General features: G+C 47.0%; 1 protein-coding gene and 1 long non-coding RNA gene across 7 annotated transcripts in view; both read right to left on the reverse strand.

The window, feature by feature from the left end:
* Golm1 (golgi membrane protein 1) overlaps positions 1 to 26286 on the reverse strand; it is a 70497-nt gene that overhangs the window by 34585 nt on the left and 9626 nt on the right. For 4 of the 6 annotated variants that reach the window (XM_004862452.4, XM_013078746.3, XM_021242655.2 and 1 more), the window contains exons 2-3: positions 14056 to 14204; positions 12563 to 12742 (exon numbers count right to left, since the gene is read on the reverse strand). In XM_004862452.4, coding sequence (XP_004862509.3) covers positions 12563 to 12742; positions 14056 to 14204 — 329 coding nt within the window. Of the gene's footprint in view, positions 1 to 12562; positions 12743 to 14055; positions 14205 to 15318; positions 15467 to 16244; positions 16349 to 26286 lie in introns of those variants that run through there. The other 2 variants (XM_087204817.1, XM_013078747.3) reach the window with 2 other exon arrangements.
* On the reverse strand, positions 11757 to 12056 carry LOC147829705 (uncharacterized). Its single transcript, XR_015448784.1, has 2 exons — positions 12004 to 12056; positions 11757 to 11875 (listed from the first exon to the last, which is right to left on the reverse strand). It is a non-coding gene; the product is annotated as an uncharacterized LOC147829705 (long non-coding RNA).

Raw genomic sequence — 26286 nt, forward strand, 5'->3', positions numbered from 1 at the left:
CACAACCATATGTGCTACACTGCGACATGACTGGCAGCACAACAGGTGTGCTTACACCAGTGTCATCACAACACATGAGTAACGACTGAGATGTTCACTGACTATAAGGCGACAGGAATTTCTCCACCTCATTACAATCTTATAGGACCTTGGTATACACCGTCCCTGATGGGACTGAGAGCTGGCACCCTGCTGCCCGGACAGGACATCCGGTTCAAACAAGGCAGGTGGCAATCACTGACACCTCACGGTGGATCCACGGAGCTGGTGCGGTCAGTCTGCCATGCATACTTCTAATTCCCGTGGTCAGTCTCCACAGCTACCCACACACACCCCTACCTTGATGATTAAAAATTAAGTCAGAAGAAACTTGAGTCTACTTTAAGGCTGCTTTTAGAGGGAAAGAAAGATGAATTAGAAAATACACAGATAATCTTTTGTTTTCTGAATGAAAAAACGTTCAAGGACTTCTAGAAATACTCACTGGGGTCGGGGGTCGAAGCCAAGGTACAGTGCCTGCTAAGAGGACTCGGCCCTGGGCTCAAATCACTGCACCTGGGGAGGAGGAGGCCCATTCTGCAGGTCCTTCCTCTCTCCTGAGGGGACCCCATGGCTCTGTCCCCTGTGCTTGTAAGAGGACAGCACAGCAGGGTGGGAAGGGAGCCCTCGGCCCTGGTGACCGCAGCATGGCTTCCGCTTCCACACTTCTGTCGTTCTAATGCCACAGAGGGCTGGACACTCGCTGTGGGGCTCTGCCCCTGAGCCTGAAGCACTGCCCTCCCAGAGGACAAGAGCCCTGGTGACACAGGATGCACAGAGTGGCCTACATCTCAGGGCAGTGTGCACCAGGCACGAAGTCACAGATCTCCACTTGTCAGAGCCAAAGAGAAAATAAACTACAACACAGTAGGGACCTGTGATATTTTCTTCGTGAATTCTCATCAAATGCTTGTTGCATAGCATAGGGTTAAGAACTATGGACTAGGGCTGGGAATGAAGCTCAGTGGCAGAGTGCACGCTTAGTACATGCAAAGCCTCACAGTTTCCTGCCCTAGAATTGCAAAAAAGAAAAGGAAGCGTGGAAGGTGAATGTGGCCAATTCCAACTCACTCAGGCAGTTCTGGGGAAGACAGAAGACGACGGCAGCCAAGCAGAACAGCAAAACCCCCAGCGACCCAAAGCAGTGAAACACGGTCATGTTCTTTCCACTGAGGACAGTGCCGAGTCTCAGAGAAAGGACGTGTGCGAGTCTGCTCCCATCTGCTGTGGGCTGAAGCTGTGTCTCCCCAAAAGGCTGGTGATGGCATGTAATCAGGGTGGGATGAGGTCATGTGGTACAGCCCGTGGTGACACTGTTAGTGACACTCTAAGAAGAGCAGAGAGCCCAGACACAGTGACACACACCTGGAATCCCAGCTACTAGGCTGAGGGAGGAAGATCACAAGTTTAAGCCCAGCTTAAGCCACTCTTTTTTTTTTTTGTACCAGGGATCGAACTCAGGACCTTGCACTTTCGAGGCGGGCTCGGTACCACTGAGCTAAATCCCTGGCCTTTTGAACCTGCTCTTGAAGTTAAAAATAAGAATGGCTGAGGATGTAGCTCTGTGGTAGAGCATCCACAGATTCAATCCTGAGGACCATCTAAACAAAACAAAGCAAAACACACACACACACACACACACACACACAAGAACAAGAAAGACGCAAGCAAGCCGCTCGCTTGCCATGTGATGTCCCTGCCAGGCTAAGATGCAATAAGGAAGCCCTGACCAGATTTAGGTGCAATGTTCTTGGACTTCCCAGCCTCCAGAACTGTAAACTAAATAAACTCCTATTCTTTATAAATTTAACAGGCTTAAGTGTTTTGTGATCACAATGGAGAACAGCTAGCTACCAACCACATAAAAACAAGGCAGCAGTTCGTATGAAGCATGCACTGTATCTGTCAGCCTCTGCCCTCACACACAGCTCCACCTACACAACAGCACCTTCTGGGTGGACGTGACTCGGTGCCTCCCTGTGGTCTCCTGAGGCCCAGAAGGACGCCCATGCCTGCCTTTCCCTCATAAGAGATGCGGGCCCAGTGAAGGCAGCAGTGAAGGGCCCTGTGTGAGCATTACGTGCTTTACAAATTCTCCTGCCAATGTGTTTTCAACATGGGAGGTAATTACTTGAGCTTAATTAAAAAGCTGTGTTTGAAGGTTAAATCCAATCAGCAAGCTGGGGAATTTATAATCCAGTAAGACACAGTCTTCTGAGACAAACCCTTTCTTTCCCCAGGAAAGAAACAGACTGGCCTTCATTTTGCCTCAGTTCAGACTGCTTCTCTGTCACCGGCCCATCTGTGCCAGACCTGTCCATCCCAACTCTCGGCTGGCTCTCAAATCTCACCTCCGCAGACTGAGTCTGCTCCCACCTCGATCAGCATAGCAGTGCCTTCTCTGCACAGTCCCAGTGCCCAGCAGGCCCACGGGCCACGCCTGACCATGTGAGCCCATCCGCACTCTCGAACCTGAACTCCAGTGGCTTAAGACCCTCCACAGGGGCCCAGGGTTCCCTGCACCCCGCCACTATCTTCCACTTGGCCCTGCTGTGCCCTCTGTGCACTTCCCCCTGGGCTGTGTGGCAGGACTCCCTCTGCAGACACACACCTGCCTGGCAGAGTTCGGGACAGGGCTGTCACGTCTGTCCTTACTTTCCAGGTGCCTTCTCAGCAAAGACTAACAGCTACAAGCCATTTTTGAGACTCAGCTCCAGGGGGTCTTGACTCGGCCCAGATGTGCTCACTGCAGGTGGGCATGCTGAGCAGCTGGGGCAGGAGGCATGGAGCACATCTGGGCCTGGTCTTCAGGCCTGGCCCCTGCCCACCAGCCCACGGCACCTTCATCCTGTACTCAGCTCTTCCCACTGGAAGTGGCTAGGGGTTCTCTGTGTGCACTCCAGAGTGCTCATGTGCTGGTGCCTGGCTGAGTGATACCGAGAGGCCAGACAGAGCTGGGTGCGAGAAACCAGTAAACCAGAACCCTGTGTCCCCCATCAGTCACAGGGACAACAGTGACAAAAGTAAACCCCTGTGCTCCACACATGTCCACCTTGGTTCTCACCCAGAGGAAGCCATCATATTCTCAGGTATACACAAAAGCGAGTCCAGTGAGAAGGCAGAGAAGTTCAGAGCTGTGTCCGGCCACCCAGGAACTGAAAGCAGTGGAGCTGGCATGATGGGGACCCTGGTGGCCAGACCCAGGCAAGCCACTCTGCCCGGGGAGGATCTGGACAGGTCCCCGGCAGAGCTACTTCCCTTCCTATGTAGGCACTCACCACTGAGCGGCATAGCCCCTGCCCCCTCTCTGATTTTTTCCTATCTCAGCCAATACTGCCTCTGTTCTTCTACCCAGTGCTCTTTCTGTGTCCAGCCCCTGCTCCCTGTGACATTTCCAGAGTGTCACAAAGGAGGTGTCGCTCTGCTGATTTTCTTTGTGCTACTGCAGTGCGAATTTACATATTCAACAAATAAGTGAAAAGCAGAAATGTCACAGTGGATACGCAGCTGCAAGCAACCAGCCTGGCAAGAGAGCCCCAAACACAAACACTAAAGAGGCACACAACAGCAGGGAGGCTGCATGCCCCCGACAGTAGGAGGCAGTGTCCCTTGGCCCTCAGTCACCCCAGCCTTTCAGAGGCCAGTCACCTCCATGCCTTTCTGGCTGCTGCATGGTAGCCACAAAGCGGCAGTCAGCATGATCTTAGGAAGTCTCCAGACCCCAAATCATTCAACATTCCTTCCAGCAGCTTAAAGGAGTGGATTAAACCACTCTACACCACCTTTAGAAGAGAATGCAGAGCTTCACAAACAGTGGCGTCCATCCAGTCTCTGCTTCTGCTTAGGTTCCGTAACTCTGTTTCCTGTATCTGTATGCACACTCACATCTGCAGAGAGCAAGCACTATTTCCCTGGGGGTCACAGCCGTGACCACAGGACAGTGCTGCCCATGGAGGAGTCCAACGCACACCCCTGAGCATCAGGCTGGCAGGTGTGCCTTGCTGCTAACGAATGCAGCACAGGGATCTCTCTGGCCTCTGAGTGGATGGATAGAGTGTACCCCAAAACGCTGTCCACCTGGAATCTGCAAACGAACCTCCGAATGACCTTGTTTAGAAACAGCGTCTGCGCAGGTGTAATTATGAGGCGGTCATCAGGTAGGCCCTGCACCCAAATACCTGGTGTGTCTTTTTCATTTTTGTACTACTGAGGACTGAATCCAGGGCCTTGGCAATAAGCTACATCCCCAGAAGTTTTTTTTATTTTTCAGACAGGGTCTTGCTAAGTCACTCAAGGCTGGGCTTGAACTTGTGATCCTCCTGCCTCATCTCCCAGACTGCAGCGATTCAAGGCATGCGCCGCACGTCCAGCCTGCCTGGTGTTCTTGAAAGGGGAGAGGGGGCAAAGATTGAGACACACAAAGGGAAGAGGCCTTGTGAAGGTGGGAGAGCCAATGTCCAAGACCGTGGGAGACTGCTCAGGGGAGGGGCTCCTCCCCCGGTCCTCCAGGGAGCAGGGTCCTCAGACCCTTGTTCGGGACTGCTAGCCTAACGCACTGGGAAAGAATAAATGGACTGTGTTTGTTTTGCTTTTTTGGCACTTGGGGACTGAATCCAGGGTCTGTGCACTCAGCTACATCCCTACCCCTTTCCTTCAGTTTTCATGTTGAACTTGCTTTTTATGTTGGGTCTTGCTAAGTTGCCCAGGCTGGGCTTGAACTCCAGATCTTCCTGCCTCAGCCAGTTTGCTGGAATTCGTTAAGGTGATCCTCAGAAACAAACACAGATGTCACTGCTCCCTCCTGGATGTCACCTGGCCTCCCTCTGCAGGATGCCAGCTGCAGGGGCCCAGCAGCCACATGAACAGGCTGTGGCTGGAGTTGGAGCCCTGCCTGGCGAGCTCTCAGGAGAGCACTCACCACCAATCAGAGTCAGGGAGCATCAGGGACTGCCTCCCAGCCTTCCAGAACTCCTGGGCAGTGGGTGTGGACAGAGACAAACTGCGCCCGCTGTGCACACCCAGCAGCCGGCCTCTGATCAGACTCACTGCTGCTGCTGCGGTTTTACACTGCGAGGTTTCAGAGTCTGACCCACAGCACAGACGCTGAGGTGTGTGCCTCAATCTGTTCATGAAACTGTGTGCAGATTTCATGTTCAAAACATGGTCACTCATGCCAGTGAGACTCAAAGCCACCCACGGGCACGGCCTCCTCTAAGCACTCAGGGAGAATCACCCTAACTGGAACTGCAGGCTTCTGACCCCGAAGCCGTTACTCCAACCATAATTCTGCATCATAAGCCAAGAGTTCCTTTCTTCAATGATTTGCACGATCTGTAGTATTCAAATATGTTCATGATTTTTTAAAACCCCACTTATATTCTATAATTTATATGGACGTTTATAAAAACTTGAATATAATCAATCACTTATAAAAGTTTAACAAATCTTTTATAAAAAGGGGAGGGTTTTCAATGGTAATTGATGGGCAATGCTATTACGGGGGATTCCAATTTTCTCTTTTGTAATTTCACAGTTAGCTACAATAGTGATACCTTGTTAACAAAGGAAACCATGACTCTTAGAAGTTTACTAAATATCTACTCATCTTTCTGTTACAAAACTAGCATATCCCCTCTTATACATAGCACAGGAAGTGACTGAGAGCTTCCACTGAGTCACATGAATACACACGAACTTGCACAATTACACTCGTGCCACCCATCTGAACTACACGTTCTGCTACAGACAATGAGGCAGAAAAGGGCAGAAGTGGAAAAGGAAACTCGAACCCCAGGATTCAGGGGGTGCCTCATGCGAAGTTATCTACAGGCTGAGCCACCCTTATGCAAAATTCCAAGACCTGAAAGTCAACTTGTTTGTTTTTGAGACAGGACTTTGTTCTACTTCCCAGGCTGGCCTCAGACTCTCAGGATCAAGTGATCCTCCTGCCTCAGCCTCCAAGTAGCTGGGCCTATAGACATGAACTACTGTACCTAGCTCAAAGCTTTTCCAATCTTGGAGCATCCAATTTCAGGTGTTCAGATTAGGCCCAACCAGTAAAGTTCATGACAATATTAAAAAATAATTAAAAATAATAATAACCTCCAAAATCTGGAACACTTCTGGTCCCAAACATTTTGGATAAGGGATCATCAACCTGTGTTATTAGATCATAAACTGTGGGATTCAGTTCAAATGACTGAGACAGAATCTGGCCAGCTGGCCAATGCTCTGGCCAATGGTGGGTTCCCCTTGGGCCAGGCTTCTCCCTCATCCACTCAGGTGTGAGTGTGGGGTCCTCAAAGTGGAACACACGTGGACACTCAGCCCTGCAGAAGGACAGCGGCGAGGGAAGTCCCCTGGGGGACTGAGGAGGCTGTGAGGACACCTGCTGTGCATACCTGATCAATGACACACGCCCCTGCGGACGGGTGGCTTAAAGCCATTCTTCCTCCATGAACCCCTCTCAACTTCACTTTACCCCCTGAGGGTCTTTTGGGAAAAGACCTCGACTACATTAGCTAACACAGATCTCTTTGCTCATGTCACTCCGGTGGCTGTTAAAAATGATTCTCTGAATACAGGAAGGAAACTCACCTTCCTCCAAAACAAGGCAAGCTGCACAGGACCAAGGGCCTGAGGGCCAGCCCTCTTGTAGCTACATGTGCACTGGCTGGGACTCCTGTCACCCAGTTACCAGAGCCCCGCATGCCCAACAGCACCAGCTTCACACCTGTGAGATGGGATGGATGATCAAGCTGCAGCTTTCCCAAATTGGAAAAGGATGCGATACTGCAGAAACCGGGGGCCAGGGAGTTGTGTAAAGCAAGAACGCAATCTGTTCCACTATTCTGGGGTCACCTGATGCAGAATTCACAAACTAAAAGTTCTATCAAATGCTTGTTTGCAAAACAAACTGTTTGCAAACAAAAGCATTTGTGAACCAGGGTACCATTCTACATGCCCTGTGGATGACCCTGAGGTTGCCACCAGCTCAAGCAACAGCCAGGCCTCCTTGAATCATGGCTGTAGAGCTCTCAGAGTACCAAATGGCAAAACTCATAGAAACTCTTTTAGACGGCCCTGAATGAGTTGGCTTCCTGGGACTCTTTTTTTTTTTAAATGAAAACTTTATAGCTTTACACCTGTGAGCCTATGAAGGGAGGAGTCTTGCTGACTCTTGTAATGTTGGCAAGGCACCATTCTTGTCCTGGTACAAAGTATTTGGATTCTTTTTTTTTTTTGGAATGGGGATCAAACTCAGGACCTTGCACTTGCAAGGCAGGCGGTGGAACCACTGAGTTAAATCCCTGGCCAAATGTTTACTGTTTGCTCTTTTTTTTTTTTGGTACTGGAGATCGAACTCGGGTCCTTGTGCTTTCGAGACAGGCAGCAGAACCGCTGAGCTAAATCCCCAGCTAGATACTTTTTAATGTTAATTTTTTGAGAAACCAATCCCTCCTTGGTCAAAACTGTATAGGAACCAACTCTATAAAGGCCTCCTTTCTAGTGAAACTCAAAACTTTTTAAATGGGATTTTCAGTCCTGTTTCTCAGTGTAAATCTCACTAAAAGCAACAAGCAATATACATGCTACAGCCTAAACAATGGGCTGTCTTGAAACTTCCTCCATGAGATTATTTAGTCTACTGCCTTTAATCTCAGTCTCCCACAATTAGGATATAAGGACAAATTTTCTGCCAGAACATAATATACACAGTCTCTAGTTCAACAGCCAATGGAGTACTTGTTCCCAACCAAAACTTCCTGAGCTTGGCCTTTACACTCTGCATGTCTATCATCATTCTTGTCTTCTGCATTCTGACCAGTATCACCCATCAAGCTCTGCTTACAGGATTCTAGGGCTTCTTTAGCCAGCATCTCCAATTCTTTCCAAACTCATCCTGCAAACCAGTTCCAAAGGGTTCTAAACCAAATGGTCAGTTAGTCACAGCAATGACCCCACTCATGGTATCAAAATCTGTCTTAGTAACTTTTTCTTTCCAGGGACACAATACCCAATACCCAAAATTTAAAGAAGAGGTTTATTCTGGCTTACATTTCAGCAGCTCTAAAGGAGAGAAGGTTATTTTGGCTTATGGTTAGCGGCTTTAAAGAAGAAACAGCATGACAGAGGAAGAGTTACTTGTGTCATGGTAGTCAGAAAGCAAAGAGGGAAGGGAGAATCAGGGGAAGGAGATGCATCCTTCCAGGCCATGCCTCCTAGTGACCCAGCTCTAACTAGCTCCCACCTTTAACAGTAAGCCAGCTGTAACATCCTCATAACTTAACCACCTTTTAAAAGCCTCACCTCTGAGCACATAAGGGTCTTGGGGGACATTATTGATGTAAACCATAAGAAATTAAAATTAAATTCAATGCTTCTCACTCCCACCTGCCATAGTCCAGGTGTTCAGTAGCCTCATGTGGCCAGTGGCTGGATAGTGTGGAACACAGAGAACATGTCCTCCATCCCAGAAAATTCTATCATATAGGGTTGACCTGAAGCAGTGATCAGGAAGAGGGGTGTGTCTGTTCACCACATTTTCCCTGATAGGTTTGGTTTTGAAGCATTTGTCTGGGCCCTACTTAGACGTAAACCCACCCAGAATAACAGTGAATGCTGGTGAAGACATGGGATGCTGGTGAAGGCAGGAAATCCTGAGGTCCTGCAAAGTCTGCAAATTGGCAGGGCCACAGGTCCCAACACATGACCTCCTTCCAAGGATGTCAGACACCCCAGATTGCGTATCCCAAGTGTAAAAGTCCAAAATCCAAGATGGTCCAAAATCTGAAGCTTTCTGAGCATCCATGTGACATCACAAGTGGAAAATCCCATACCTGACTCATGTGATGGGTCACAATGAAAACACAAGTGTACCAAAAATACCGTAGGCAATCGTGTTCATGCTATGTGTATATGAATGTAAAATGAATTCAGATTTTAGACTTGGGTCCCATCTGCATGACAGCACATTACATATATGCAAATATTCTAAACTCCATAAAATCTACGATCTGAATCACTCCTGGTCCCAGGCATTTCAAATGACAGATACTCAACCAGTATCAGACCACTCTATGAGTATTTAAAATTCCGAAAAGCAGCTTCATCCCAATTCAAATCACAAGTGGTAATTTTTCTAAAATTAAGGAAGAGATGATAAAATGACACTTAAGTATTTGAGTGAATGAAACAGATGTTTCTCACCTAAGACTGCAAAACAGTAGCCAAAAAAGAGCCAGCTGGAATATAGGAGTCTCTGAGAGCAGGAAGACAAAAAGATGACATTTTTTAAAGCTTCTATCTTGAAAAGGCTGCACCATCTCAGGGGCGAGCAGGCCAGGGTGACGAGCCTGGTGTCACCAGCCAGCTTCCACAGGTGTCCCTCCTGGGGCAGTAGAGAAGCCGGAGCCAGTCTCAGGCCCTTCCAGCATCCTGGTCTCCTGGAGACAGCCAAGCACCTTGAGCTGAAGCTCCACGCCTGTGATGCAAGAAGCCCTGATCTTGTGAGGCTGTGGCGAGGGACACAGAAAGCAACCCCAGGGTGGGTTGAGCAAGCTTCCATGGGGCCAAAGCCACCCCTGAGTAGTATTCTCACGGCTGCAGCCACTGCTTGGTCTTTTCCCACAGCCCTACTGTGCTGTCTGCACTCAGTTCTATCTTCCTACACAGCCTCCTAATCCTTTTCTTCCTATTACTGTTGAAGTTTCACTTTTTAAAATTTATGCTAACTTTTTAACACATAAAAACATAAAAATTGTACGTATTTATGGGGTACCATGTGATGTTCCAACACATGTACAGTATATACTGTGTAATGTTTAAATCAGATCAGGCACATCCACCTCCTCCAGCTATATGGTTTCTTTATGGTGAGCATGGTAGAAATGCTCTCAGCTCTTGGAAACACTATCCATTTCACCCCACTGTGAACCAGCACACCAGAACCCCTCCTCCTGCCGAAGGGTGAGTACTCCTGGTCAGCCTCCCGCTTCCAGCCTCCCCCTCTCCTTCCAGTGCCATTTGGTTTCATGGGTTCAATTTCAGAAAAAGAGAAGGCACTGCCAGGCATGGTGTAGTACAGCACTCAGGAGGCTAAGGCAGGAGAACTGCCACAAGTTCAAGGCCAGCCTGGACTCTATAGGGCGACCCTGCCTCAGAAAAAAAAAAAAAAAAAAAAGGCCCCATGTCTAAGTCTTTGTGTCTCCTCAAAGTTCAGATATTGAAGCCTGCTGTAGTCGGGATCTGTGTTCCACATATGCCATGTGTTAAAGCCTTGGGCCCCGCGTGGCATCCTCAGGAGGTAGTGGAACCCCGGGCGGGCCTCCTGGTAGGTCTTCGGGTCGGCACCTCTTCTCCGACTACTCTTCTCCTATCCAAGCAGGCAGCCGCACCTTCATCCCATGCTCACAAACATCCAGGCGCTGGAGGAGCATGCCGAGAGTTGCTTCCCAGAAACTGGGATCTTACACACTAGTAAAACCGCAGAAGCATTTGGCAGGCTGACATGACAACCACACACCGCACAACAATGAAAACTGGATACACGCAAAGACACACATTAGTATACTACTTCAAAGAGAAAAAAACCACTTAAAAAGACAAACAGCCACGCACAGTGCTGGCCTATAATCTCAGTTGCAGTGGGATCACAAGTTTGAGGTCAGCCTCAGAAAAAAAAAGAGTTGGAGATGTAGTTCAGTGGTAGAGCACTCAGGGATGTTCCCCAGGATCACGAAAAATGAAAAAATATTAATAGGCCAGAGAACCACAGAAAAAGACAGTTCTTCGTCCATGCTAGGGACTGAATCCAGGCTGAATGTACATGCAAGGCAAGCCCTGTACCACTGGGCCACAGTCCCGGCTGCAAAGGATTGCTAAGAAAAAGAGATGAACATTCAGGCAATCTTCCTCTTTCTTGTGTGTACATGCACACACATGCACATGCATGCACACACAGGGTGGGGACAGGCAGACAGATACACAAACATCCTCTCTGTTCCTCACTTCCTACAGCACCAACCCAACTGGCTCGGAGGACCCTCCTGCCTCCCCACCCCAGGCCCTGTGAGGTCACCCTGCTGGCCTCTCCTGGGGTACCATTCTGGCCCCAGCTCTGTTCAGTTCACATCAGGGTCGCATCCTGCAAAGCCCAGGAGGAATTCCTGCAAGATTTATTCCTTGAGAACTGTGAAATAAAAGGAAAATGACGATGAACACAAAACTGCAGAGCCTTCAACATGGAGACGAGGCCTCTGTGCAGTTCCGGTTGTGCACCCCACCCCTCAGCCACCCATCAGGAACCTCCTAGGTGACAGTACCGAGGGCAAGGTCCTCCTGCAGCACAGCCGGGTTCACTCTGGGGTCCACTCTGCTGGCTTGCTCCTCCCCACTCTGAGGACCACACCCAAAGCTCTGCACGGAGCTGCAGACATCCCCGCCCTTCATTGTGTGTCACACAGACCCCATTCTTCCCAACACTCAGCACAGGCTCCACCTTTCCTGCCTTCCTCGGAAGCTGATTCAGAGCCAAGGATCCTGTGTCTCCTGAGCTACAATCCCTAAAGCCCCAAACAATGTTCTCTCACATTTACGGTTTCTGAATTTGAATTAATCAACACCATTTTCTCCAAGAAGTGTGTTTTTAACTGAGAAATATCCAGGTATTACATTCAGTTAAAGGGGATTTCAGGAACACAAAATGTGTCTCCCAGTGAAGAAAAAAAAGCATTTTATTAAAATTGGAACAATTATATGGGGAAATATTCTGCAAACGAAGAAAAGTACTTCTTACATTTTAAATCAGTGAGGAGAGAAAAGTCTGAGGCTCCACCTAGAAAGAATTTATTTTCTGGTGACGCTCTGGGCACTAGTTCACAATAAAACCAAGTCCATATCTGAGATAATGGCTCTGGGGAGACAACCCCTGCCAAGAAATTAACCATTCCCCGGGGAGAGCACCTGCATTAGTAAGGGCCTGATCCTCCTGAAGAACCAACAGCCGGGACTTCGAGACACTGCAGAACAGAAGACAGTAGCAACTGGCACTGTTACACAATGCAGTGAACAAGGAAGCCAATCGTGCAATTCTTAGGAAAAGTGAGATGTGAAGCTTTGGCATCTGAATTAGCAAGAAGCCGTCTTTTAAATCTGTGCAAGATGTTTCGTTAAAACTTAAAAGCCAACACCCCGAGCCCCTGCTTTTTCCTCAGTATCTACTTAGAGATCTGCACCCCCCTGCTCCCAGAGATACCTGACGCACAGCACCATCGCTCTGGGAGCTGCAGGCACCGGCCCAGGCCTGGGGCCAGGGAGAAAGGAAGAAAGAGGTCCACAAGAGGAAGAGCCCAGTGCCACTTCTCCCACCCACCCTCACTGCTAAGCTTCCACAGCGACCCGGCCAGGGACCAACGGGAGACGGAGTGCCGCGGAGACAGGCCCAGAGCTCAGCCGCGACAGCGGAATTACGCAAGTCAACCAGGATTCAGCCGAGAGACGTGGGGATGCTCGGGCAGCGCACCTTCTCATCCTGGTACAGCTTGTTGACGCTCTCCAGCTGGAAGCTGTGGCTGGACTGGATCTTGTCCAGCTGTTCTCGCTGCTTCTCCAGCTCTCCCTGGAACTCGTTCTTTTTCAGCTCCACAGCGCCTCTCTCAGCGGCCGCCCTGCGGACTCTGCTTTCCAGCTCGAGGATTTGTGTCTGCAAGGGGAGCACAGCACAAGGGCCAAGGTGAGACACCCGAGACAGAGCCACGGGCCCCTCGGTGCAAATCATGTGGGGGCCCAAGCCTGCCCCTGGCCTCCATACGCCCGACCTCTACAGCGGGGCTGCCCATGCTAGTTTCCCTTCCCTGCTAATGGAGCACTTCACTCTTTCCTTTTTTACCCAACACAAATATCTTGCTACATTGCCCAGGCTGGCCCTGAACTGGAAATCCTCCTGCCTCAGCCTCTGGAGTGCTGGGATTCTAGGCCCACAGCACCACCTGTTTCAGCACTTAAGTGTAATCAGATAAAATTTCAGAAAGCTCAGTTTTCCAACTCCAGATGCTAAGACCTCATCTGCCCAGAAAACAGGGGCTCCAGTGAAGCTCAGTCATGGCCCACAGCCCTGGTGGCCGGGAGCGAGCAGGACACAGAGAGGCGCAGTGTGCAGGGTCCACACCAAGCGCCCACATGGTCAGAACTGCACTGCACCTGTGTTGCCGTCTGCCCACCTGCAAGGTGGGAACGGGAAAGCCCAGCTCTCCAAGGTTTGTGCATCAAAGGGGACGTCTGTGAAGTGCTGGTAAGGAAGATGTCACCAAGGCTTTCCTAGTAGGGCCGTGATTACTGAAATGGAGGCAAACTGCTCAGCTCTCAGCTCAGCAAAGGCCACTGCTGCAGAGTGAAGGGGGCGGTGGGTGGACGGACCGGGACACATCAAAGGTGGGGGATTCTTGCTAACTATGAGGACCTAGGCCTCCACGATAGGGTAGGAGGAACTGGGTCAGATACCAAGCCTGGAGAGAGCAGCCACACTGTTTGTTACGTCTTTGCTGGGCAGACCAAAGCCAGGGCTGGGTGAGGCCCAGACTTAGCCAAGGAGAAGGTCTTTGTCATTGCTCAGCACCGCCCCAGCCCATGACCGGCCACAGTGTGCTGGAAAACTAAATTACTATTATCACTAAACGATGATGATAAAGGTTGGGACTTTCAAAACCACATTTCTTACACCATCGTTCCCATACCGCAAACAGTGCTTTCTGCTACCCGCATGGACCAGAGGACTGGGATGCGGTCAGTGCACCTCAGCCAGCTGCCTTGCAAGCCACGGGCATGCTCAGCTAAAGAGCAGGGAGAGGCTCCAGGACCAATCCCAGACAGCTGAGGTGGTCCTCGGCCCAAAGCTGGCTGCCTCGGGTCTGGCTTCCCGGGTCTGAGTACAGCGCCTCCGTGACAAACAGCTAATCCTGAGACAGACTCCCAACCACATTAACTCCCCAAGGGCATCCATACACACAAACAAAGTACCTGGAGATCCACACTCCTTGAGCTGGCAGTCCAGTAGTTGAAGCCTAAAACAATGATGCAGGCCACCAGGGCCGCCAGCAGCAGGGGTGGAGACTTCAGGCTCCGACGCCCATTTCCCAGTCCCATCATCTCAAGACCGGGCTGTGGACCTGCCAAAGACAAGCAAGGGAATCAGCCTCCACTCAGTACTGCCACCCTCGGGGGCTGGCCTCCCTTGCCTCCCTCGGCCAGGTGTCTCCCAAGAAGCACCAACCCTAAGGTGCGTGTGCAGCATACAGGTGTGTGCCCAGGAAGGTGGCTGGCCACACAGCACGGCCTGACTGGAGACACTGCGAGGCCCGATTCTCCTCTGCTTCACAGCCCTGGTCTACACAGTGGTGTGGTTAGGGGCTCAGCTCCCCAGTGCAGTCTAAGAATTGATCATTTGTGCTGACAGTGAGAGCAAACATTAAATGCTTTCATACTGTGTTAGCAGACGGTTCTTGGATTCCCTACAGAAGCTGCTCCTGCAAGCAGAGTTTCCAACCTCAGGCAGAAATTCGTTCTCCAGCCAGATCACATCCCTGCTGGAGGGAGCGTGAAGCCCACTGGAAGTCAGGGCCAGTGTCACTGCCCACACAAAACCCTGACAGCTCAAGTGTCCCCTCCTCTGTGCCATGAGACAAGTATGGGAAGTGTGAAATGCAGCTGAAGTCAGGGAGGGGACCAAGTCTGTTCTGGGGTTCAAGGTGGAAATGCATTCACTCTGGGCCCAACAGGAACACCTGTCCCCTGAGCGCAGTGTCTCCCGACTTCACAGAGCCCACATAGGTGGGACTGTGTGTAGGGTATGCAGTGACACCAGGCTAGAAAATGACCTCAGGGAAGACTGGAGTGCACAGATACTGCAGTGAGTTTGTATGAGGGCTCCAACTCAAACCCAGAACTAGCTGGACAAAAGCACCAGTCTCCAAGAACAAGGAACACTGCTTTTCCAAATGGCTTTTGCTGAGCCAGACCAAGCAGAACTCTATCAGAGCAAAGGAGGCCACATCATAATAAGTGGTTCCTGAGAACAGCAAGCCTTGTGGGCTGAGGGGGGAGGGGGAGAAGAAAGAAGTAGGGGAGGGGAGGAAGAACAGAAGGGGAAGGGGAAAGGAGAGGATGAGAAAGCAGAGGAAGAGAAGTGGAGGAGGAGGAGGAGGAGCAGTGTTTCCATTTTTTCATAGCTGGGACAAAATACCCAGTGCCCATAAATTAAAGGAGAGGTTCATTTTGGCTCACAGTTTCAGGGCACAGTCAGCTGGCTCCAAGGCACAAACAGGATGGCAGAAGGGCTCGAAGGAGGAAAAGCGGTCTCTGGTGGCATCCAGGAAGCAGAAAGTGAAGGGAAGAGCCAGAGAGGGAGATGCACCCTGCTGGGTCACAGCCTAGTAACCACCTCCTGCCACTGGGCCCCACCTCCTAGAGTTGCCTGCGGCTCCTCCTCCACGGATGAATCCCCTGAGGGGTACAGCCCCCTCGAGCACCTTCCAAACACAGATGCTTGGGGGCTTTGGATCTAAACTGGAAAGAAGAGGAATAAGAAAGAGACGAGGAGGAAGAGGAGGAGGAGGAAGGACAGGGAGGTGAAGGGGAAGAGGGAAGGAGAGCCTCAAGGGACTCAAGTGCAGGACAGTTCTCGCGGGGAGAACACAAGGCAGCCAGCAAGAGCTGCCCCCGCCCTGCAGCCTGCTGGCCACCAAAGGGTCCTTCTCCACCAGCAGTCACTCCTAGCTCGGGAGCCTGGTGGTACAAATAACAATCTAGTCAAATCACCTACAGCAAAGCACCCAGGCACGGCATGGATAGACTGATGCTTGAGTCCGGTGTCCATGCATGCCTCTGGTCTCAGGACACAAGAGGAAAGAATGTTTTCAGTTCCTTTATCAACAGGTACCAGCAAACACGGTCTGCACTGAAGGAGAGTAACCTCAGAAATACTAACCTTCTACAAGAGTCTACCAATTGGCTGAAAACGTTTCTACTGCCCTATCACATCTGGTTTGGATCAAAAAAGAACTTCTAAAAAGTTAGTAACACAATAGGGGAACTACTGCACACAGTAAAAGAGAAAGTTACATTTCCCCTCCCACCCACGGTGAAAGGACAGCACTTCTGGTCTGCATCCCTCTGCCAGGGCCCTCACATCTCCCAGACATTGGCCTTACCTGCCTGCCTCACCCACTCCTAACTCAAAGGTTCCGGATGAGGCCCAGGTGTTGGTATTTTCTAATCTTCCCAGGTGATCAAATGTGCAGACGTAATTCTAGATGTTTCCTTGTGCACTAACATACCTTTATTTTTAATACAAACAAGACCACACCACCCTGTTCTGCAAACAGGGCGGGGAGGAAAGAGCACATCCTGCTGCCCTTTCCTGGTAGCACAAGGGGATTTGCTCCATTTCTGAAGGGCTGAATACAGCGCTATTGTGTGCCAGCACTTCAGCAATCCTCACAGAAGGTCAGGGTACCCAGCTGACTCCCAACAGTACTGCCCGAACACGTTCACACACCCACCTCTCATGCACCTGCCTTATCCACAGCTGATTCCAAAATGGTCTAAAAACCCAGAGATTGGTTTTTTCCAGCAACCAAACCTCACCTACTTGGATCTAAGTGTAATCAGAACTCTCATTACTTCTACTTTTTATCTTTCTCTTTTCTAATGAATATTCAGATACTTCACTACAGAAAGTTTTTTAAAATTTTGATCTCTTGGGATCTTATGCAGAACCCAAGCATCTGGTTTCACATTTATATTGAAAGTGTGCATCCCTTTGGAGTTCCTTTTTGACATCAAAGAGTAAAGAAATGCAAAGAATAGTTTTTCCCCTTCTAATGGACAACTGTCTCTTAGGGAATAATCCATTCTATCCGGGCCTTTGAAGCGCCATATCATGCCATGCGCCAAATTCCCAACAATAGAATTTTAGGTGGGGCCCGTGCAAGATCTTTTGCTATTCTAGCAGACATGAGCCAGGGTGGTGTACTGGGAGTTTGAAAGCAGAAAACAGGCTCGATTCTCTCGCTCCAAGGGACACATGGATGATCATTTAATATTCCCCGTCCTTCAGCCAGTCAATAAGACCTCCAAGCTAACCCATGAGTCAGGTGTGGGCAGCACAGGCAGCAATGAGAACAAACTGGAAGCCAAGAGCCAGCTCTGAGCCTGGCCCATTTCTCAGGAGCCTCAGACCCTTCCCAGGGTTCTCCTGACGGTTAAGTGAGTGAAGATGTGAAATCTGGGGACTGGTACCTCTGACAATCACAGGTGTGCAGTAAATGCTGACCATTATCCTTAGGGATGGAAAGATGAAGAACACATCACATCTAGATTCCATCTTTTCCCCACTTGATGAGGAGAGGCTTGAAAGCTGTCACCACACACTGACAGCCAACACCCCAAACCGCAGCTTCGGAAAGAAGAGTGGTCTGAGGGAGTCCCACAGGGATACAGCTGTCCGGAAAGCGACGCTGGAGTGCCTGGGCTTCTGCTGGGCTCCTGGGGGAAGCAGCCACAGGAAGAGTGGCCGAACACCACGACTTCGGGCGACAAGGCCAGCCCCGCTGGCCCCCAGCACTGTGAGAGCCACTGCTGCTGAGAGACCGGGACTGACGGAGACAGAAGGCAGTGGCCAGAGTCTGCTCACTTTTCTCCAGCCACGTCAGAATTCAGGTGAGCTGGGAGTGGGCCAGAAGTGGGTGGGAGAAATGCACTGCGCTGAACAGACAAACAGAAGGCTCCTTTCAATCTAAGCCACAGCATGTGCTATCTCAGGTCTGGTCGCGGGCATCTGCCCTACAGAGGACAATGGACCTGTCAGCCAGAGCCTGCACATCCCCAGGACTTCCTGAGCGGTACAGGTCTCCTGATAGGTCAGAAAGTCAGGAAGCTGCAGGTTCCCTGTGTTTTTAACTTGAACAATTCAAGATGCTGGCTAAAAGTATTTCTGGCTTAGAAGACAAAACTTTTTCATAAGAGAACAGTGAGGGACTGGGAAAGTAGATTCCGTGGTAGGGAGAGAGCAAGGCCCTGGCTTCAATCCCCAGCACCCACAAAGAGAGGAGGAGGGAGGGAAAGGGAGGGAGAGGGAGACAGGGAGAGGGAGAGAGAGAGAAAGACAGGGAGAGGGAGAGGGAGAGGGAGAGAGAGAGAGGGCCTCTACTAAAGAAATGTGTATGAAAATGAATAACCTGCCAAAGACATGAGCCCCCTGACCTCTTAAATATTTATCTTTTCTAAAAAAATTTTCCTTTTGACTTGGGGCTTTTAATCATTGCCATGGCCAAGTACATGAAAGGAACCAGGTCAGATGAGCGTGGCTGAGCAGGTCACCAGCACACAGCGCAACCCAGCCTCTTCAAACAGGTGGGGCCTCCCACTCGCCACTCACACAACAGCCCCACCTGAGTTCAGCACAGAGCTGCCCAGCAGCAAGTCCAAAAGTCACTGCACTGAGTAAGCAGCCGTCACCTGCAAGCGGCCTCCAGGCCCTGCAGTCAGTGGTGGACTCAGCCATGCAGTCTTCTGAGGGTTTAAAATCATTTTGTCCTTCCCAAGAGTCTCCAGGTCAAGGGTCAGCAAACTCAGCCAGCTGGCATTTCTTGGAGCAGAGGTTTACTGATGCAGCCACGCCATGCCACTGAGTGTCTTTAACAGTTGTTTCCCAGCTGCATGGCAGAAGTGAATGGCTGAACAGAGAGATCTCAGCACAGGGTCATTCTGAAGGTCACACGGGGACTACCTGGCCAACCCCACTGACCCATAGGGGCCTTAAACTGCTTAGCAAAGCTACCAGGAAGTGCGCAGAGCCCCTCCTCTCCCTTCCTCAACTCCCAAACAGAAACGCTATGTTTTCCCCAATTCTGGAAGCTCACAGTTCCTGGAAATTAAAACTTTAAAAATCAATGTACACATTTAGTGCCAGGTGGTAGAAACAAGGAAAAGCAAGGCAGGTATGTGAAAATAATAAGAGATCGACATTTTATCTTCTTCAACCCAGCACTTGGAATCTGCTGAAGAAAGTCCAGCCCTGCCTGGTCTCCAAGACCACATCTTGGCAGGAGCTGCCAAATCTTTCCTTCAGTTCAGGGGTCCCCAACTGTAGCCCCAGGCCAAAGCCTGCCAGCCATCCACAAGTGAGGTTAAGTGGTTAAGAAATTCAAAAAAATAGTACTTTGTAACAGGTGAAAATTACATGAAATTAAGTTACGCCCACAAATAAAGTTTAACTAGAACATAACTATGCCTGTCCCTTATCCCAGCATGCCCCATGGACAAGTCCAGGGCCCTTCTATAAAATGGCACAGGATTTGCATATCACCTACACACATTTTACATCTCTTCTCTAGACTGCTTATAACACCTAACACCCTATAAACGTTACATAAAGAGTTGTTACACTACATTGTCTAGGGAATGACAAAAAAAAGCCTGTACATGTTCCATACACAAGCATTACTTTTATCTAATGGTTTGATCTGAGATTGGTTGAATCCACAGGTGCAAAACTGAGGGAAATGGGCCAACCAGGTATTTTCAATGGCATCAGGGTTATAATCGAGTTGAGAAGTTGTGACAGAGCCTGTGGCCTGTAAGCCCTAAAATATCAGCTGGCCCTTCACAGGAAGGCTCACCAATACCTGCTGCAGCTCAGTGGTTCTTACAGTGGATCCTGGAAATCTCTTAGGAATGCAATTTTCTGGCCTAACCCACATTAGACTCAGGTGGCCCCCAGCCACTGTGTTTCAAAGCCAAACCAAGCAAGGCTGAGAGTGCTTGAGGCCCAAGCCCTGCTCACTCTGGTTCACCCTCAAGTCTGACACCTGAATCTGATTTTGACTGTGCTCACTCACTGTTAAGGTGCAGAGAAGCAGCTGAGAGAAAGTGTACTGTTTATTTTGGGACAAGTATGTGCATTTCCCTAATACCTGGAGTTGATTTTTTGTTTGTTTTCCTAGCTCTTTTTTGGCCTTTTGGGTTTATTTCACTGCTGCCTCCCCCTGTGTGCACAGCAGCAATGAACACATTTTCCTAAACCTTCTCTACTACTGTCTGCCCTGCAACAGCAAGCTTTCTTTTCACTTCTCCTAAAATATGCAGTATTTAAAGCAGTTTCCAACTCTAAAGTTCTACCTGTGTGGACTCCAATAAAAGTCTCTGTGGATAAAGCCATCTGATTTTTAATCAACAAAATGACCACAGAGTCCAGGACACCATCACTTCTATGGGACTTTCCCTAACTGACACAGGAAGAATGGGAGAAAAATAAGGAATTATAATCTGTCTGCTGCCCCCAAATCAATAACAGCCACAAATGATGGGCTGGGTAAGCAGCAACAATTTGGCCTCTCCAAAATCAGGATCCAGGTACTGGAAAATAACTACTTGGGGAAGAGAAGCAGAGGGAGGTGGATCCCTGGGACCCAGGAAGGACCTGAAGGGAAAACTGGAGCCTACAGAGAACGTGAAGAGACAGACCACAATGGAGAAAAAGGAAGAGGCAATCTGCATTTTATCCCTGGCTCCTGGCTCATGGTATTGAGAAAGGAAGATCAAATCTACAGAGACATAGAGAAAGCAGGCAACGCCAGAGGCCTCCAGGGAGAAATGTACCAATAGAATAGAGCAGTGGATGCTGTACTGTACAACAGCTGGTGAGTGACTCCAGTCCAACCATATGCTGTGTCCTCTGGAGAGGGTGCCTGGTTGGACACATTCTAGGGAGGGGTCAACTGAACCTGGGACTCAGAGCAGCCCAGGGTTGGCTTCATCTCAGGGCTCCAGCGTTAAGTTCCCACAGTGACTGGGAGAGGGACAACCATGGAAATGTCCAAGGTCAGGGAGCCATGGGCAGGCCAGCAAGAGACACCCAGAGTGTTATACCCTAAATGAATCAGGCCCCACACCCACAAGGATTTGAGGTCCCAGAACCGACATCCTGCCCAAATATACTGCAGGCTTACTGGAATTTTCCAGTACGGATCTGGGCCCTGACTGCTTCCCTTGTCTACTAATGAGAGCACAGTCATGCCTTGAATTGGACACTAGCACAAAACAGTAGACCCCAGAAGAGAGCCACAGGCTTGAAATCACAGAGGAATTTCTTTTCCTTTGCTTTTTCCTTTTTTTTTTTATTGCTTGTTTTTGTTTGTGTGTGTGAACACTGTTTCTAGTTTTTTGTTCTTATCTTATCTCCTTCATTCTTTTCCTCCTGTCTTCTTCACCAGATTCCTGAGGCTTGAATAATCTTCCTCTATCCTTCAGCCTTGCTTCTAATCTCTCTTTCTTCTTTGATGTCTCTCTTCTTTTCCTCTTCTCCCATTTAAATTTTCTCCCCTTTAAGTAAATTGCTCTATTGAGTAGATATTTACTGTATATAATTGTTTTATTTGTCTTAGATTTTGTTCTATATAATTGTTTGATTTGTCTTAGATTTTGTTCTAAACTATAAATCTTGTACCTAAGGTGGCAAATAATTACTAATCATAGTTTGTCATTTTCCAGTCTGTGTTTGATGCTATGGTTATTTACTGATTGTAATACTTTAGCCAACATGACAGAATTATTGTGATCAATTGATTTTTCTTACATGACAATAACTAGATTGTCTGGGGGACATAAACAATACTATAGTCCTGTACCAAAGAACTGGGTGCTAAGCCAAGGAGCTGCAACCTTTAGTTCCTAATAAACATAAGAGGTAGGATCCTAGGACAGACTCAAAGACCAAAAGCCAGCTATGCCTAAAAGATATCTCTAAAAAGTAGTCATTTCCTTAAGGGTTCTTGACACTAGTAATAAAGGTACCTGCCATAAGCAATTTACAAGCCTCAATGCAGAAAACAAATAAACAACAACAACAACAAAAATGAGAAAACATGGAAGCAAAATGCAACCCAACACCCCAACTCACCCAAGGCAAATCCAAGGGGTGTCAAGATGGAAGAAATCAAAAGCCACCGAGCTGAATTCTCTGAAATGGTAGTAGTAGAAGTAACAAAACATATGAATAAGTCTCTTAACAAAACACAAAAAAGAAATAATTACACAGACAATTAAAGAGATGATGACTATAAAAAGGAAATGGTGGGGCCGGGGATTTAGCTCAGTGGTTTCGCCACCTGCTGCGCAAGTGCAAGGAGTTTGATCCCCGGTACCAAAAAAAAAAAAGGAAATGGTTAGTGAATCTAGAGTAGATACAGATAAAAAAAATCAAAGAGCTTAGGAAAAAACATAAAAACTATGAATGTCCAACATGGGAAAGAGCCAGATTCCATAAAACAGATTCAAACAGATATCCAGGAGATTAAAAATTCTACTGAGAGTACATGCAGCAGAATCAGCCAATATGAAGATAGAATAGCAGGTCTAGAAGACAGGGTTACAATTGGTGATCATCAAATGAAAGACTTCTTGAAAATAGCGAGGAACCATGAAAAATCAATCCAACAACTGCTAGATGATGCAAAGAAGAAGAATATAAGATGACCTGGAATCAAATAACACTAAGAAAATATCACAAAGGACATTAAAAACTTGTTCACAGAAGTACTAGCAGAAAACTTCTGAACCATGGAAAAAGAAATTGACATACAGATAAGTGAGGCATATAGAACTCCAATGGCCATGATCAGAGAAAAACTACATTAAGGCATATAATAGTCAAGATTCCAGAAGTTTAACTCAAGAATAGAATAAAGGCTGTTAGAGAAAACAAATCACACAACACAAACTGTTAAGTCAAGGAGGGCTCAGAGTGAAGTATTTCAAGACTCCCCAAAAAAGATCCTCTAACCCAGATTGTTATACCCTGCAAAATTATCTTTCAAAATTGACACAGAAATAAGATATCTCCATGATAAAGAACACCTGAAGAAATTCAGGAACACAAAATCAGCACTCCAAAAAGTTCTGAAGTATATTTCAGAAAGAGACAATGAAGAAAACAATTCCAAGAATTCCAACAGAATGAATCCACCAGGAAAGGCAAGCAATTCAATAGAAGGGAAAGAAAGAGAACCAACAACAGGAAAATAATATAATGACAAGGATAAGTCAATACCTATCAGGTATAACCATCAAGGTGAATGGGCTCAACTCACCAATCAAAAGAAACAGATTGGGAGAATGAATGAAGAAATAAGATCCAACAATATGCTGTATATAAGAAACACATTTAATCCAAAAAGAAATTCATAGACTGAAAGTAAAAGGATGGAAAACAATACTCCATGCACCAAGAACCCAGAAAAAAGCAAAAGTACCTATTATTCTATGTGCAGACAAAGTGGATTTCAAGTCAAGACTGATCAGAAGAAGGGGCAGGGAGTTAGCTCAGTGGCACCATGCCTGCCTTGCAACCTCAAGGTGCTGAGTTTGATCCCCGGAACCAAAAAATTTTTAAAAATAAAAATAAAAAAAGACTGATCAGAAGAGACAAAGAAGGTCAATACATGCTTATCAAGGGAACAATCCAAAAGGAAGCGATAATAATCATAAATATATATGCACCAAATACCAACATACCCAACTATATAAAACAAACACTAATGGACATGAAAAATTAGATAAACACTAATACAATTGTAATGGGGGACCTCAACACCTCACTGTCACAAATAGATCAACTAGCCAAAAATCAACAACAAAAAAATCACAGCTGAACCAAACCTTTGAACAAATGGACTTAGTAGATATCTACAGTGTTCTACCTCACAATAACAGAATACACACTCTTTTCAGCAGTACATGGGACTTTTTCCAAAATAGACTACATATTAGCTCATAGAACATGCTTAAGTAATGCAAAGGGACTGAAATTATCCCATGCATATTGTCAGATCACAATGCAATGAAATTGGAAATAAATGGCAAAAGAAACACAAAAACTACATAAACACATGGAATTAAATAATATCCTCTTGAACAACCAAAAGGTAGGGCCAGTGATGTAGCTCAGTGGCACTACACTTGCCTGGCAAGCACAAGGTCCTGAGTTCGATCCTTGGTACTGGAAAAAACAAACAAACAAACAAACCCAGACAACCAATAGGTCACAGATGAAACTGAAGAAGAAAGTACACAGTTTGTACAATTAAATGATAATGCCAACATGACATACTGGAACCTATGAGATCCAATGAAAGCAGTCATATGAAGGAAATTTATAGCAATGAATTCTCACATCAGAAAAATAGAGTGAGCACAAATAAATAACCTAATGTTGAACCTCAAGGTTCTAGAAAAAGAAGAACAAACTAAACCAAAAGCCCATTTGAGGAAGGAAATTATAAAGATCAGAGCAGAAACTAATGCAATTGAGACTAAGAAAACAATACAAAGAATCAATGAATTCAATAGTTCTTTGAAAGATTAAATAAAATAGACAAACCCTTAGCCAACCTCTTCAAAAAACATGAGACCCAAATCCATGCAATAAGGAATGAAAAGGGTGAAATCACAACAGATCCTGGAGGAATCCAGAAGATCAGGCAGGCATGGTAGCACATACCTATAATCCCAACACTTGGAAAGCTGAGGAAGGAGGACCATCACAAGTTTGAGGGCAACCTGGGCTACATAGTGAGTTCAAGATCAGTCTGAACTGTATAGAAAGACTCTGTCTCAACCCCCCCCCCAAAATCCAGATCATCAGTACCTACTTTGAGAGCCTGTACTCTAATAAGAAGGAAAATTTAGAACAAATGGATAGATTCTTGGATACCTATGAATTATCAAAACTGAATCAAGAAGATATAAAAATTCTAAACAATCCAATATCAATGAATTTGAAGAATAAGAAAAAAAAAAAAAAAAAAAAGGAAAAGCCCAGATCCTGATGGATTCACTGTGGAACTCTACAAGAACTTTAGAGAAGATCTAATGCCACTACTCCTCAAATTCTTCAATGAAATGGAAAGGGAAGCTATATGCCCAAAGTCATTCCTAGAAGTAAGCATTACCTTGATACCAAAACCAGAGAAAAATCCAATCAAAAATGAGAATGATAGGCCAATCTCTTTAGTGAACATGGATGCAAAAATCCTCAGTAAGATACAGAATGTCGCAAATCATCAAGAAAATTATACACCATGACCAAGAAGGATTCATCCCAGGGATGCAGGGATGGTTCTACATATGCAAATCAATAAACGTAATACACCAGATTAACAGAACCAGGATAAAAACCACACAATTGGGCCGGGGATTTAGCTCAGTGGTTTAGCCACCAGCTGCACAAGTGCAAGGACCTGAGTTCAATCCCCGGTACCAAAAAAAAAAAAAAAAAAACAACCCACACAATCATCTCAATAGACGCAAAAAAAAGCGCATTTGACAAAGTCCAATACCCATTCATGATAAAAACTCTAAAGAAAATTGGAATAGAAAGTCCTTATCACAATCTGATAAAAACTGTCTATGACGAGCCAACATCACACTACGTGGTCAAAAACTGAAAGTTTTCACTCTAAAATCAGGAACAAGACAAGGATGCTACTATCACCACTTCTGTTCAATATAGTTCTGGAAACATTAGCCAGGGCAATTAGACAAGACAAAGTAATAAAAGGAATATGGATAGGAAAAGAAGTTAAATTATCATTATTTACTGATGACAAGATACTCTACAAAGCAGACCCCAAAAACTCCACCAAAAAATTCTAGATTTAATAACCAAATTCAGCAGCCTAGCAGGATACAAAGTCAACACTCAAAAATCAACAGCATTCCTGTTCATGAATAATAAACTCACTGAGAGAGAAACTGGGAAAACAACACTTTTCACAATATGACAAGAAAAATGAAATGCATAGGAATTAGTCTAACAAAGGAAATAAAAGACCTTTACATTGAAAACTATAGTACTTTGAAAAAGGAAATCAAAGAAGATATCAGAAAATGGAAAAACAACCCCTGTTCTTGGATAGGCAGAACAAATACACTGAAAATGGCCATATTTCCACAACTGTTATACAGATTTAGTGCAATCCCAATCTAAATACCAATAGTATAACTCACAGAACCAGAGAAAACAATCCTAAAATTCATATGGAACGAGAAGAGACCCAGAATAGCAAAAGCAATTCTAGGCAACAAAGGCAAGGCAGGGGGTATCACAATTCCTGACTTGAAATTATACTACAAAGCTACAGTAATAAAAACAGCACGAAACTGGCAAAACACACAAACAAAAAACCAAAAAAC

The sequence above is a fragment of the Heterocephalus glaber genome, unplaced genomic scaffold, assembly GCF_053883595.1.
Source record: "Heterocephalus glaber isolate CG9 unplaced genomic scaffold, H.glaber_assembly_v1.0 deba00000546, whole genome shotgun sequence".
Classification (NCBI taxonomy): Eukaryota; Metazoa; Chordata; class Mammalia; order Rodentia; family Bathyergidae; genus Heterocephalus; species Heterocephalus glaber.